Genomic DNA, 13,118 nt, shown 5'->3' on the forward strand with positions numbered 1-13,118 from the left:
TGCGAAAACCTTCCATTTACGATAATTGACAAGATACAAGATACAAGAAGATTTATTTAACGTCGGACATTAAAAGCAATGAACATAAGCTAATTGCTTTTTCCCCACAAACAAAAGTACATGGTATATATAACAAATAATAGCAGTGACAGTGCAAAAAGAACACATACACATTTCGGCGCACATATGAATTGTTTAATATGGGGAATACGAAACAAATATGAATTTGTATTAAGGTTATGTTTATTTTTATTAATATCAACATGTTTGTTAATACATGTACTTCGAGCGGTTAATAAGTCACCTAAAACTATTTTGCACAACTAGTTTTACAGCTTCATTATGTATGATTTTCAAGTAACTAAAACGCATTATAAGAAACGTATCGTTCTCACAAGCACCTTCTCAATTGCAAAGCACACACCGATACAGCATGCGTAATACAGTTTCATATTTACCTTATCAGGTGAACTACACATCCATCCAATCCAATATCCAGACAACCAATGGTCTAAACAATCAAGTTTCACACCTTACTATATCATCTGATCACATCTCAGAAAAGTGCAACACGCCATTAGAACAACTCAACAGGTCAAGTGGTGGTACATATTTAACCCTTTACCACTTAGGAACGTATTTTCGCGCATGTGTAGTCCCATAGAAAGTTAAGATAAGTTAAGTTAAATTAAAGACCTTTCTTACTAAATTCAAATTTAAAGGCTTCATTTCCAACCATTATAAACTGATGAGCAGCAAACATCATAAAACCTGAACAGACTGCGAGTTACTCGCAGGATGTTCTGGTGTTATGCTGATTGCACATAGGCATTTTTAATTTTGCTTCTGAATGGGAAAGGGTAAATAAGTTGAAGGTTTTATACGGTAAAGGCATCGTCCGATTTCCAATAAGATAGTGTTGGCATCTAGTGCCAGGAAAGGCACTGAGCAATGTTTTTACCATCTAGGTATCGGGCGCAGCCTGTGAAGACATCGGACGGCCACCTGTACAGAAATCCGAATTTAAAGGCGGGGGCATAAACTCGATTCCTCTTTCAGCGAATTCACTTTGCAATAATGTACAATCCTGCATGAGAAAGATGCTCTATGTTGAAATCAAATAACAGGAGCGTCATCCAGACATTTTCGGAACCCGCTGTCTGAATTCTCCTTGTTTCCGAGGTTAGTCATCACCAACCGTTCGATGCCCACTTAAATTGGATCGAGCAAATGATAAACACGTATAAAGCATAGCTGTTGTTCGAATAAACTGCCAATGTTTATATAAAACGAGATGTGTGTGCACTGTTTATCCCCATATTTATTTTATAGAGAATACTTAGACAAAATAACAACAACACGTATTTTTTTTACGTTCAGCATTAAAAATTTGATGAAAATGGTATAATGAGAACCAGTCAAAATAAAATAAAATTTGAAATCGCCATAATATTAAATGAATACTGTTTGGAATATCGAATACCTATCACACTAAGAATATAATTTCATGATGGAATTCCCCTTTACCAAACTTTTTGGCACCATATACAATTCAAAATATACAATAAGATAATTTATGAAAATAAATAAAAAAAATAATCTGCGAACAGTTTTTTTTTACTCACGAAATAGGTAGTCATAATGATAGCGCTGTTTACCCTTTCTTTGTTGTTGGTGCATGACGTGTTACTCTAATAGTTCACACGGTGTCAATCAGTCTCTTAACATCGGTATAGAACACTCGTGCGCTTTTTCGGCGTAGCTTTTTTACGCAGCTTTTCACCTTAAATGACTTCTACATAACGCCAGCAGGCACGAATGAATAAATTCGAATATTTTAAAGGTTGATTCGAGAGAAATACCCTGAAATTTGGCTGCCTCACTGTATCTGTGCGTGTTCAATGTACAGAATTCCGGACTACTCTCTGCATGTTCAAACGACACATAGACACAAATTGTGGCCCAGTTACAATTACGCGTTAAAATCCATCGGGCAGAATTTCAGGGTCTGTACTCGGTCACTAAATCGTCAGTTATGACTCATGGCCAAACAATATGTATATCGAAATTTTCGTAATTTCATATATAGCAACTTCAAGGGTTGGTGATAATGAACATTGTATCAAACTGTGTTACTGCAAAGGGGTGGGGATCATTGGCAATGGGAAAAACTGTGCAACTGCAAAGGGCGGGAATCATCGACTATTGGGAAAACTGTGCAACTGCAAGGAATGGAGATCATTGGCAATCAGTCAAACTGGGCAACTGCAAGGGGCGGGGATCGTCGGCTATTGGGAAAACTGTACAACTGAAAGGGATGGGAATCATTGGCAATCAGTCAAACTGGGCAACTGAAAGGGGTGGGGATCATTGGCAATTAGTCCATTTGTGCAACTGCAAGGGTCGGGTATCATAGGCAATCGGATAAACGGTGCAACTGCAAGGAGTTGGTATAATTGGCAATGCTTCAAACTGTGCAACCGCGAGGGATGGGGATCATTGACAGGGGATTAAACTGTTCAACTGCAAGTAGTGTGAAAACTTGGGATTTATGTATGTTTCAGACACAAATGGAAAGCTCACTTTTAGTTCTCTTCACAGCATAATCGACGAGAAATTAATCGTCCGCTGTGTCAGTTGAATTAGATGAAGGCTGGTGAACAGTCTCGTTGATGATAAACAATTGACAACGCATGATTAGCGTCCGTAAAATGTGGACTGACGTTTTTTTTAATAAGTTTTATTTTAGGTTATGAGATTCTAAAGTTATAACGTTTGCCCAATTGCACACTATTAAAGATATTTTCAGGATGCGTTGTGAACACACGTCAAATGCCTTATGATATTACATCACTTCGAAAGCATCTCAATAGTTTGCAACAAGTTTTATTCGTTCTTTACAAATGAATTGACCGAACTATTCGAAGATATTTTCAATTTTGTTAAAATGGTATGAATACTATTCGATTCGACACACCAAGCATTTTCGTTCTGAACACATTGCGGCTCTCTCTGCCTCTAGTGAGATTGGCGATTAACAATATAACAAACAAAAAATTACAGGAAACCTTTTAATGATTTAACGGTCAATCAAAATAGTACAGATGACAAACACACATCAAACATAATTATCAAACCATCGGTAATTCGCACAAAAGAAAATTGTGGCTATTAAGGAGAATAAGAAAACAACTATAATAATAAGACATTCTCATGTGCAACTACTATTAAATGTAAAAGACACAATTATTTTCAAATAAATATATATAATATTTATTGTGTGATTAGTTTTACATCATAATCATAAAACCGAATGAAACTTATAGAAAATGTGCTGACATATTAATTACTTATTACACCGACACACACATATAATTATTCAACTATTTTAGCCTGCATGAACATTAAGAAAAGATGGGTCACACACATACAACAAACGGTTTTTTATGCTAAACATTACAATCTTTTTGTGACAAATATTGTAATCATCGCAAATATTTAACATAAACCATAAGCATATGGTGTTCAGCGTTATCAAGTAATAGGATGCTAACTACAACAATTATTAAAATACACATGTATGAAAAAGCGTCAACTCATCGTGCGGTTTTTAATTCTCTAAAGCGTTCGCTGATTCAATACGAGTATCAAAGTTCTACATACATGCTGGCATTTAAAAGTACAAGTATGAGCTGATGAACATTAAAAAAGTAAATATTAGAACACGTATGTCCTTGCTTGCAGTAAGGTCATCCGTGTGACCTTGACCTGAGTTCAAAATCATTACGGGTTATCGTTCGTCGAGGCTCACAAGCATACTAATACATATGATCATTAGAACAATGTAGATATTGAGCGGAAACCAATTTCATATACAAGCCCTTGTGACATTACCTCACTTTTAGTGTTAATACCCAAGTATGCATTACCGGTTCACCCGTTTGTTTGGTCTTATGTCAAAGCGTTCTGAAGATATTTCATGGAAGAACGAGCTTCCTGTAACATGCCATAGTGTCCTTGAACGTTGACTTTTTGATCTCAACACCATGAATTGTCATTACTTCCTCAAACAAAACGACCGACCGACGGAGAAATGTAAAGCAATATAACCCACTTCTTCGAAGAGGCACATACTAATTTAAATTAGTTTAATAGGAATTACAAAACGGCGAAACTTAATTTAAAAAAAAAACATAGCAGCGAAAAAGGGATTTCACCGCCATATTGTTATCAGATAAATCGATTGTTTCAAGTGTTAACATGAAGACAAGAACGAAAGCGGGTAATAACTTCCATAACATTAGGCAATTAACAAGTGCGTTCTCCTATACTACAAAACTGCTTTGTTTACTGATCCAAACGTAAAAATCAGTGTCACCCAATTGTTGATCTTAGATTGAGGCGTATCCGGTGCGCTTCTGTCTCCCGACGCAGTAGAAAATGAGAGCGGCAATGAGCGCCACCCCGAATCCGAGGATGATCCCTCCTCCGAAGGACAGGGCGTTGAACTTGTTCTTCGGCGCGTTGGTTGTGCTATTTGACGTTGTGGCTGTGGTCTTGAATGGTGTGGTTGTGACGTTGGAAGGCGTGGTTGTGACGTTTGACGGAGTGGAAGTGATGTTTGACGGAGCGGTTGTGATGTTCGACGGAGTGGTTGTTACGTTTGACGGAGTGGTTGTGATGTTCGACGGAGTGGTTGTGACGCTTGACGGAGTGGTTGTTACGTTTGACGGATTGGTTGTTATGTTCGACGGAGTGGTTGTGGATTGCATAGTAGTCGTTGTGGGTGACACAGTTGATGTTGTTGATTCTACAGTTGTCGTTGTTGATACCACAGTTGTCGTTGTGGGTGGCACAGTTGATGTTAGGAATTCAACAGTTGTCGTTGTTGGGGGCACAGTTGATGTTGTGGAATCTAAAGTTGTTGTGGATTGCATAGTTGAAGTTGTTGATTCCACAGTTGTCGTTGTGGGAGGCACAGTTGAAGTTGTGGATTTCACAGTTGTCGTTGTGGGAGGCACATTTGAAGTTGTGGATTCCACAGTTGTCGATGTGGGTGGCAAATTCGTAGTTGTGGATTCCACAGTTGTCGTTCTGGCTGTCATAGTTGTCGTTGTTGATTTTATAGTTGACGTTGTGGGTTCCAAAGTTGTAGTTGTATCGGCGCTGACATCGTCCACACCTAAAATGGTTTAACAGTGATACAGAAATAAATGTGACAAGTGTTACAAAAAAATGTCCGGCCGAACATGTTTGATATGTTGTTAAAGTACCACGTAACGTGGCATTTACATGCTTCCTAAAGGATACTATCTTTTTTCAACATCAGTCTTCATGGTTCTCGACATACTTTCTTTGTGTTCATTCATACAATCATCTTAAGTTAGTCTTAAGTAATTGCGAAAGTTCACAACAAGACACGAGTTAACGGATATTGCATCAAGTTGTTAACCGTCTTTTTAACTCCTACGGCCATTGCAGGCTGATAAACAAAACATGTATCCTATCTATTAAAATCCAAAGAATTTAGAAAAAAAAAACTGCATGAAAAATGATTATAACATTCTTAAAAACTTAAAATACGATAGTGCCGTTTGCACTATGTTGTTTTAGCTATGAAATATAGTGTTATCCAATACAAGTGACTTTCTTTAGTTTGCTTTTACATCGCGTTTAAAGTCGATTGTTTTTGTAATAAACCATTTTAAAAACGGATACGGCTTTTCATGACCACCACCACCAGAACATTGTTGAGCAGCCTCCTGATCCCTGATTTAGTCATAGATCTCTCGTAAGAAAACAGTTTTTCGGCGTAGCTCTCTGTGATGTCTTTGGGGGTATTCTTTTGATTATTATATGCAGCGGATACAATGTTTGAAAATATAATGTTAAAATTTTGAATTTAAGAAGTGTAATGTTTAAAAGAATGCACATTTACAACAACGGTTGAAGGCAATTATTCACTATTGAAATGAATGTATATTCTAAAAAGAACGAAATAAATCATTCACAGAATTAAAAAAAAACCTATTGAACAAAACCTTCAAAAACGAAACTGACCGTGTATTTAAATGGTGCAATTCACCGATTGAGAATTAGGAAGAAGGAAGTATTATCAAAGCGTCACGTGTAGTTGTATTGTCAAAATGATAAAATATTGATGGAAGATATGTTCCTTTCTTTTTTCAGTATGTAGGGAAAACGATAATAGAAAATTCATCATGTTCATATGTACAAAGCATATATAGAGAGTTTCCTCCAATAAATAGCACGCGGCTGTGTTTACACTGACGCGTTTAATAAATGTATATAGATTGTTTTAGTTAACGTGTTGTAGCGCGCTAAGATTTATTAAGACTTATTATAAAATGCACATTTAGTAAAACACGAATGAAGCGCATAACGTATTGTTAGACATAACTATATCCAAATATATAAACTGGTGTAAAAATATGTTTATATGCTCTTGCTGTTTTCTGACAATGTCACTTTTAAATATTGTTAAATTTTGCCTGTAAATTAATACATCTTTCTACCGTACAGTAGATTTTAGGTTTTAAGGCATAGGTTATTTTCACGAATGAAAAACTGGGGTGGTGTAAGATCGCATTCTTCACGGTACCGATTATAATCATGATGAAGTTAATCTACAACATACACGTATTATGGGTTATTATTATGGACACCAGCCTCGAAGAAGCTGGTGTCGAGAATTCTAATAAATAGCTAGAGATTCAAAAATTAGGCATAAAACTTCAAAATAACATCACCATTAATGTCAACGCCGATTTTTAAAAGCCATTTTTTTTTATTTCGCGATTTATATATGACTTTGTGTAATTGAACACAATAAAAAACATGTATACGTTACTTACCGACTAGTATCACAAATGCAGTAAAAGCAACTAGTATTGCGATAGTATTCATTTCAAATGTGTTCCGAGTAAAATAACGGCATTAAGATATAAACACCTTTGCTATAAATTCAAAGTCACTGGTTTTAGATGCTCGACTATTTCCAGCTGCGTGGATACTAAACTGATACGTCAACACGGATGCTATTCAGGAAGTAGCTATTCAGATGCCCCGATTAGTTGTGTTCCGCATTTAAAGGGATCTGTTAAAAGTTTGGAAAAATAAACATATTAATAATGTTAGGATATTATAGGGGCTTGTTCGAAGTTTGTAAAAAAAAGACAATTTAAAATGCTATTGATTCCTTAAAGAATTTTTATTTTATACCCAAACAAGCAAATACAACATGATAAAAATGTTAAAATATGTGTTATTAATAATTGATAATCAAAATTGGAAAAATACAGCGTTTGGAACGCTTTTCGTGGCTTATTTAGCAAAAACGCGTATTACCTGCATAGCGTTAAAACTACCATTGCATTTTAAAAGCCTGCGTGGTGGTGTATTGGCGTATTAACTTTTGGTTCGAGTGGTCCCGGGTACGAACCCTGGACAGTATTTTGTATTTTGCCTATAATTAAAATTATTTAAAGTCATTTCACATATAACATGTTTGTAAGTAAATTATTTTAATGGCATTTTTCAAAAATACAAAAATATGTGATTAAGTCCCATCAAAAAGAATTGAGACATTATTAAAGGGGCCTTTTCGCGTTTCGGTAAATTGACAAAATAAAAAAAAATGTTTCAGATTCGAAAATATTCTTTGTATTTATGATATATGTGAGGAAACAGTAATACTGAACATTTACCATGCTCGAAACTATCCATTATATGCATCTTTTGACGATTTATAAACCTGATAATTTATAAAGCGTTGCAACGCGAAACGATTGATTAATTCGGAGAGTTTTGTTGTTTTCGTTAAATTTTGGGATACTACGCAAATTGCTTATATATAGTATAAAATTCATCACTCATTGTATGAGTGCGGATGGCCGAGTGGCCTAAGCGATAGGAAATACATTTAGTTACATTTTCTTAAAGTACGAAAATCTTTAAGCAGTTCCTTTAAAGCGATGTTCATGGTGTTTTTTTAATGAAATGAGGAAGCTGAAAAGTTGTTTTATTTATTTCTGCATGAAATTTTAGGTTCATAATGCGTATTCAAATGAACATTTTGTTCCTTGTTGCGGTTAAAAGGGAGAGGTATTGAATGTACAAGACCAAGTGAAATAGAATACCCGGTTTAATTTAAGCTCACCATTCTGTTCAAGCGGCAGTAAATGAAACATACATCAAGATACTGATACATATTATACTATATTACTATATTATATTATGATTATAATTATGGTACATCACAGCACAAATTATATTTATGTAAAATATGTATGTAAAACGAATGCAATATGAAGAAGGTTTTAAAACAAAAAAACATAGCATGTAAGTAATACACGTTTGCGTCCTTCCTTCGTTTGTTTGAGTTTAATATTTCTTATTTGCTTAATACTATTTTTAGGCCTTAAAAATAACTTTGTTTCCACTAACTCGACCGACGGATATAAAAGATGGAAATAACTTTGAGTTTAGTATAAACGTAACAATAGAAGTTTAGCCGACATAAATTTTTTAGATGTTAATGAAAACGTTAATGACTTCGAATTCGCTATACAGTTTGGATTGGTTGAAATGTTATTTCAAAAAGGTACATGGGATATTTGTGAGGAAACAGTAATAGTCTATCGCTTAGACCACTCGGCCATATGTGCTCATAAACATAGTGATGCATTTTATACTCTATATAAGCAATCCTCGTAGTATCACAGAGTATAACGACAACAACAGAACTCTACAAATTATTCAATCGTTTCGCGTTGCAACGCTTTATAATTTTCAGGTTTTAAAATGGTAAAAAGATGCATATAAAGGATATTTTAGAGCATGATAAATGTTCAGTATTGAGCACTTGATGGATTTCCACAGCAGTTAGGAAAGTTTCAAGTAGCCATCAAACTCCAGCCAGATTAAAGAATTGTGAAGTGATATCCAATTCTTTGAGGGAGTTCCAACCATTTTTTTATTAAAAGATTGGAGGATTGTGTCAAGGCATGCCAAATGTCCTGTGTTCAACTCTGTTAATTTAAAGATCAGGATCAAGCAAGTAGTAGAAAGACTGTATTATGGACATACTATCGATTTTGAACATGAATTTTCTGAGGATGACTACTAGGGTTTGATACATAGACATGAACTTCCATACTAAGTGCGCCCTACCATTTTAAGCCTCAGTCAAGTAGACTGAATGATTTGAAACAGAGAGTTTATAAACTGTTTCTTATGGACATCTCATTTCAAGCAAAAAAAATAGAAGGAAAAAAAACACCAATCATTATTATAACATTTTAATGGAATGGCATATATTTTGTATGTGGATAGCTGGTGATCTATCTGCTCGAGTTTTTACAATACTTCATACAACATTCAGTCTGCATTCCATTCGAAACAAGATATTCTAAATATAGACATTGAAGTTGAACATGACATCTTATATAAAAGACAGTTTTCAGAAAAAAATGCTTTTTACCTTCAAATGTGCTGAGCATTTTTTTATTGGGACTATACGTCTAACTAAACTACCTTAATGCTTGCCTACCAGGAACAAATTTGCTGACACATTACAATTTACTATATCAACTACATGTTACTTCAAATCATTGTATATTCACATCACCTGTGTTTTAATCCACTACTTATTGCAAGAACACATGCTTAATGTACATGTAGAACACAAATATGTACTGTCTGTGCACTGAAGACTTACAGTTTATCTACATGTACCATTATGTTACAGTCATGTGATTTTTCTTTTTATTAAGTAAAACTGCTATAGGTTATGAATTCATGTCTTTAGTAATACCACTATAAAACTGTTATTTGAATATTGCTTTATATTTGAATAGTATTTTATTTTAAATATAGAACATCACACAGCTTTTATTTGATGGGTAATTTACATGTATACCAGTAAAAAGTAGGCATATACAGTGATGCAAAGTTGTGCATAGTTACTGAGCAGGATTTATATTAATACATAAGGAAAAATACATGAGAACAAAAAGCAGTTTGCCTTTAAAATGCCAATGAATGGCATAACAAAATTGTCTCTTAAAGCTTACTAGTATTTAAAACTTAAATAGCCTTGACATGTGTATGCACAAACTTGTGAATGCTTTTTCTTTTTATTATATGTTTTTATATCAGCTATGGTTTCATTTCCAGTGCAAAGAAAGACATAAAATATCAAGTTTTGACATGCATTGTACTAAAATACATTTTTTTATTATTTATTTAAGATGTTCATTTCAAAATGTGTCAAGGTGTTAATGTAGTCTTCACTATTTTCAAATAAGTTGATTGGTTCTCCATTTAAGATCTAAACAGACAATAGAACAGCAATACAGATAAGTGATAAACTACAAGCTGCATAAATATAATTGTTTGAAACTTTTTTTCAAAATAAAACAAAAGTGGATTGAAAAAACAATACTGATAAAAATGTAGGGCAAACATATATTAGAGTCAACTTGTCTAACGTTAAATTTGTCTTGAGTTGTGTGTGTATTTGACAGTATAATATGTTTTTTTAAATTAAAAAAAATATAACAAACATTTTATTTATTAACCCTGCAATGACAATGTGAGCACAAGTCTGATTTTGGGGTTTTGAAGTAGTAGTCCTTCAACTGTTGTTTTAAAAACAACATTATCTTGTCTTAAAAAAAACACTGCATAGCAAGCTGTTGTTTTATCCTCATATCCAAACAAATGCTGCTGCCTGGCTTATATAGTACAAAGACATGAACAGGAGTGTAACTGGATAATTATAGGGGTCTTTTTGAGGTCATCATATTCTTTTTTGAAAATTTCTTTATAAATTTTATTAGTGTCACTAGATTTCGACTTGTGATTTTTTAAGGAATATACTTGTACAGTCAGGGCTTTCTTGAACTGTAATGGGGTTGTTGAGCCCCAAAATTGTTTGGCAGCTCCTTCATCAGACTGGTTGTTAATGTATCACTTAATGCCATGAATGGGACACCATTTAATACACAAGAAGGGTCTTCAGTTTTTAAAAGGCTGTCCTGAATCCCTCTACCCTAATAAGACAAGAAACCATCAGAGACGGTTGATGCTCCCCAAATTATTTTTTTGTGTAACAATATTGCACTATATATTCAGATAAAAGGAAACATCTGAGGGCACAGTAGTTGGGGGGGGGGGAACAATAATTTTTTTATAGAAAATTTCAAAGGGCCATAACTCTGTGAAAAATCATCCGACCAAAACCCCCTGATAGTATGCACATCTCCTCTTGGTAGTGAAGCTTCCCATAAAGTTTAATTGAATTCCGGGCGGTCATTAGTTGCTGAGAAATAGCCCATACAAAAATTGTGCATGGACAGACAGACAGACGCACACATGGACAGACGAAGCGGCGACTATATGCTCCCCCGAAAATAAATTTTGGGGAAGCATAAAAAGATATAAAAACAGAAGTGACACTATTATTACTTTATACTAAAGTTATCTTTACATTTTGTATAACCATTCATATAGTTATTTATTAAATAGAGAATAATAGGTTAGTGTTGATTATAGATCAGGTTTATCATGCGAGGCTTAGAAAACAAAAAGCACGAGCCTTGGCGAGTGCTTTTTCGTTTTCGTGCCGAGCATGATAAACCTGATCTATAATCAACACTGACCTATTATTCTATTTATCCCACTTTTTATTCAGTAAACTTTTTGTATTTAAACAAAATATGTTTTCATGAGTGTTTGTCGTACTTTGATAATGACTGTAGTGTAACCAAGGTCAGTGTATTACTCCGCGTTCAAAAAACAACCGCTGATCAAATAATCTTTTTTTTAAATCAGAATATCGTTCTGTAAGTGTCGATCGTTATTAATTACAACTGTAATCATATTGAATTGCAAATCTTAAAGTTTAATGATATCAATATGACATTAAGTTGTTATATACAAGGAACTACATTTGTTTACAAGGTAGCCTAACACCACACACAATTCACTTTCGATATCAAACTATCAAGTCGATCACGAGGTGCACAGTATTTGCTTCTTTGTTATTTCGTGACGAAATAACAAAGATTACTTGGATTTAATCTAATTATATACATTTTGAATGTTAAAAGTGGCACCAAAGAATTGGAATAACAGTCCAAGGTGCTTATAAGATGAGAGAAAATATGATAAACATAATTTCATATATAAATGAAGATACATGTAAGGCTAAGATTAAAAACAAACAAAAATGAATCAGTAAAGTTATAATAACAATCCAGAAATTTTAGTCCACTTCTTCTGTGATTTGTACAAGCACTCAACTGCTCATGCACAAAACGTTGTACACATGTACATTAAGTTGACAGAATCAATTTAAAATGGTGTTAATATATAATTAAATATACCTTCATCAAAACGGTTAATATTTTGCTCTTAAAATGGTCTTTGTACATAAATAATAAAAAAGCAAATAAATACCAATAATGATCAAAATATACCAATAGTAAAACAAATGCCATGCAAAAGCATTTTATCCTCCAAATAACACATGTGTAAATTATAGCCTTTGCTGGATGTTGAACCCAGATTTCTTTCCACAAAGCAGGGGAAGTGTTCTTCCATTGAACTACAAAGACTGATAAATTTATATGAAAATTTGGAGGATATATCAGCTATTTGCTTTGTCCAATTGGAAAAAGTACATGAATCATATAAATTGGGAAAAGCTATTGTGCAAACTCCTAAAATAGGGAAAACTTGTGTTCTAAAATCTACAGACTGTGAATTATGGAGCTTTATAAATATAATTGCATGGTAAAGATTGCACAAATAAATTGAAAAATTCATAAACATGCATTCTGGCTTGAAATGTTAAGTTTCTGTGCTCATTTTTTTGTAAACTTGCAGATGATGAACTTTTGGAACAAAAATGATGAAATTGTTCTTCCTTATGGAATTTTTCTGATAGCCCTTGGCATTGGGAATTTTGTATTTTTTTTCTCAATTGGGAAAGTATACCTTTTACAGGTACTTAATAAAGAAGAAAAAAACCATTGTATGTGTCTGACTGTTCTATGGTACCCAAAATCTCTACTTCACTTTTCTACCATTCT

General features: G+C 34.0%; 1 protein-coding gene across 1 annotated transcript; it reads right to left on the reverse strand.

Annotated features, from left to right (window-relative positions):
- Positions 1-3,057: 3,057 nt before the first annotated feature.
- LOC127851313 (uncharacterized) lies at positions 3,058-7,082 on the reverse strand. Its single transcript, XM_052385015.1, has 2 exons — positions 6,876-7,082; positions 3,058-5,182 (listed from the first exon to the last, which is right to left on the reverse strand). The coding sequence occupies exons 1-2, from the start codon at positions 6,925-6,927 to the stop codon at positions 4,392-4,394; spliced, it is 843 nt and encodes a 280-aa protein (XP_052240975.1). The 5' UTR covers positions 6,928-7,082; the 3' UTR covers positions 3,058-4,391.
- Positions 7,083-13,118: the final 6,036 nt, after the last annotated feature.

Source organism: Dreissena polymorpha, chromosome 11, assembly GCF_020536995.1.
Source record: "Dreissena polymorpha isolate Duluth1 chromosome 11, UMN_Dpol_1.0, whole genome shotgun sequence".
Lineage (NCBI taxonomy): Eukaryota > Metazoa > Mollusca > Bivalvia > Myida > Dreissenidae > Dreissena > Dreissena polymorpha.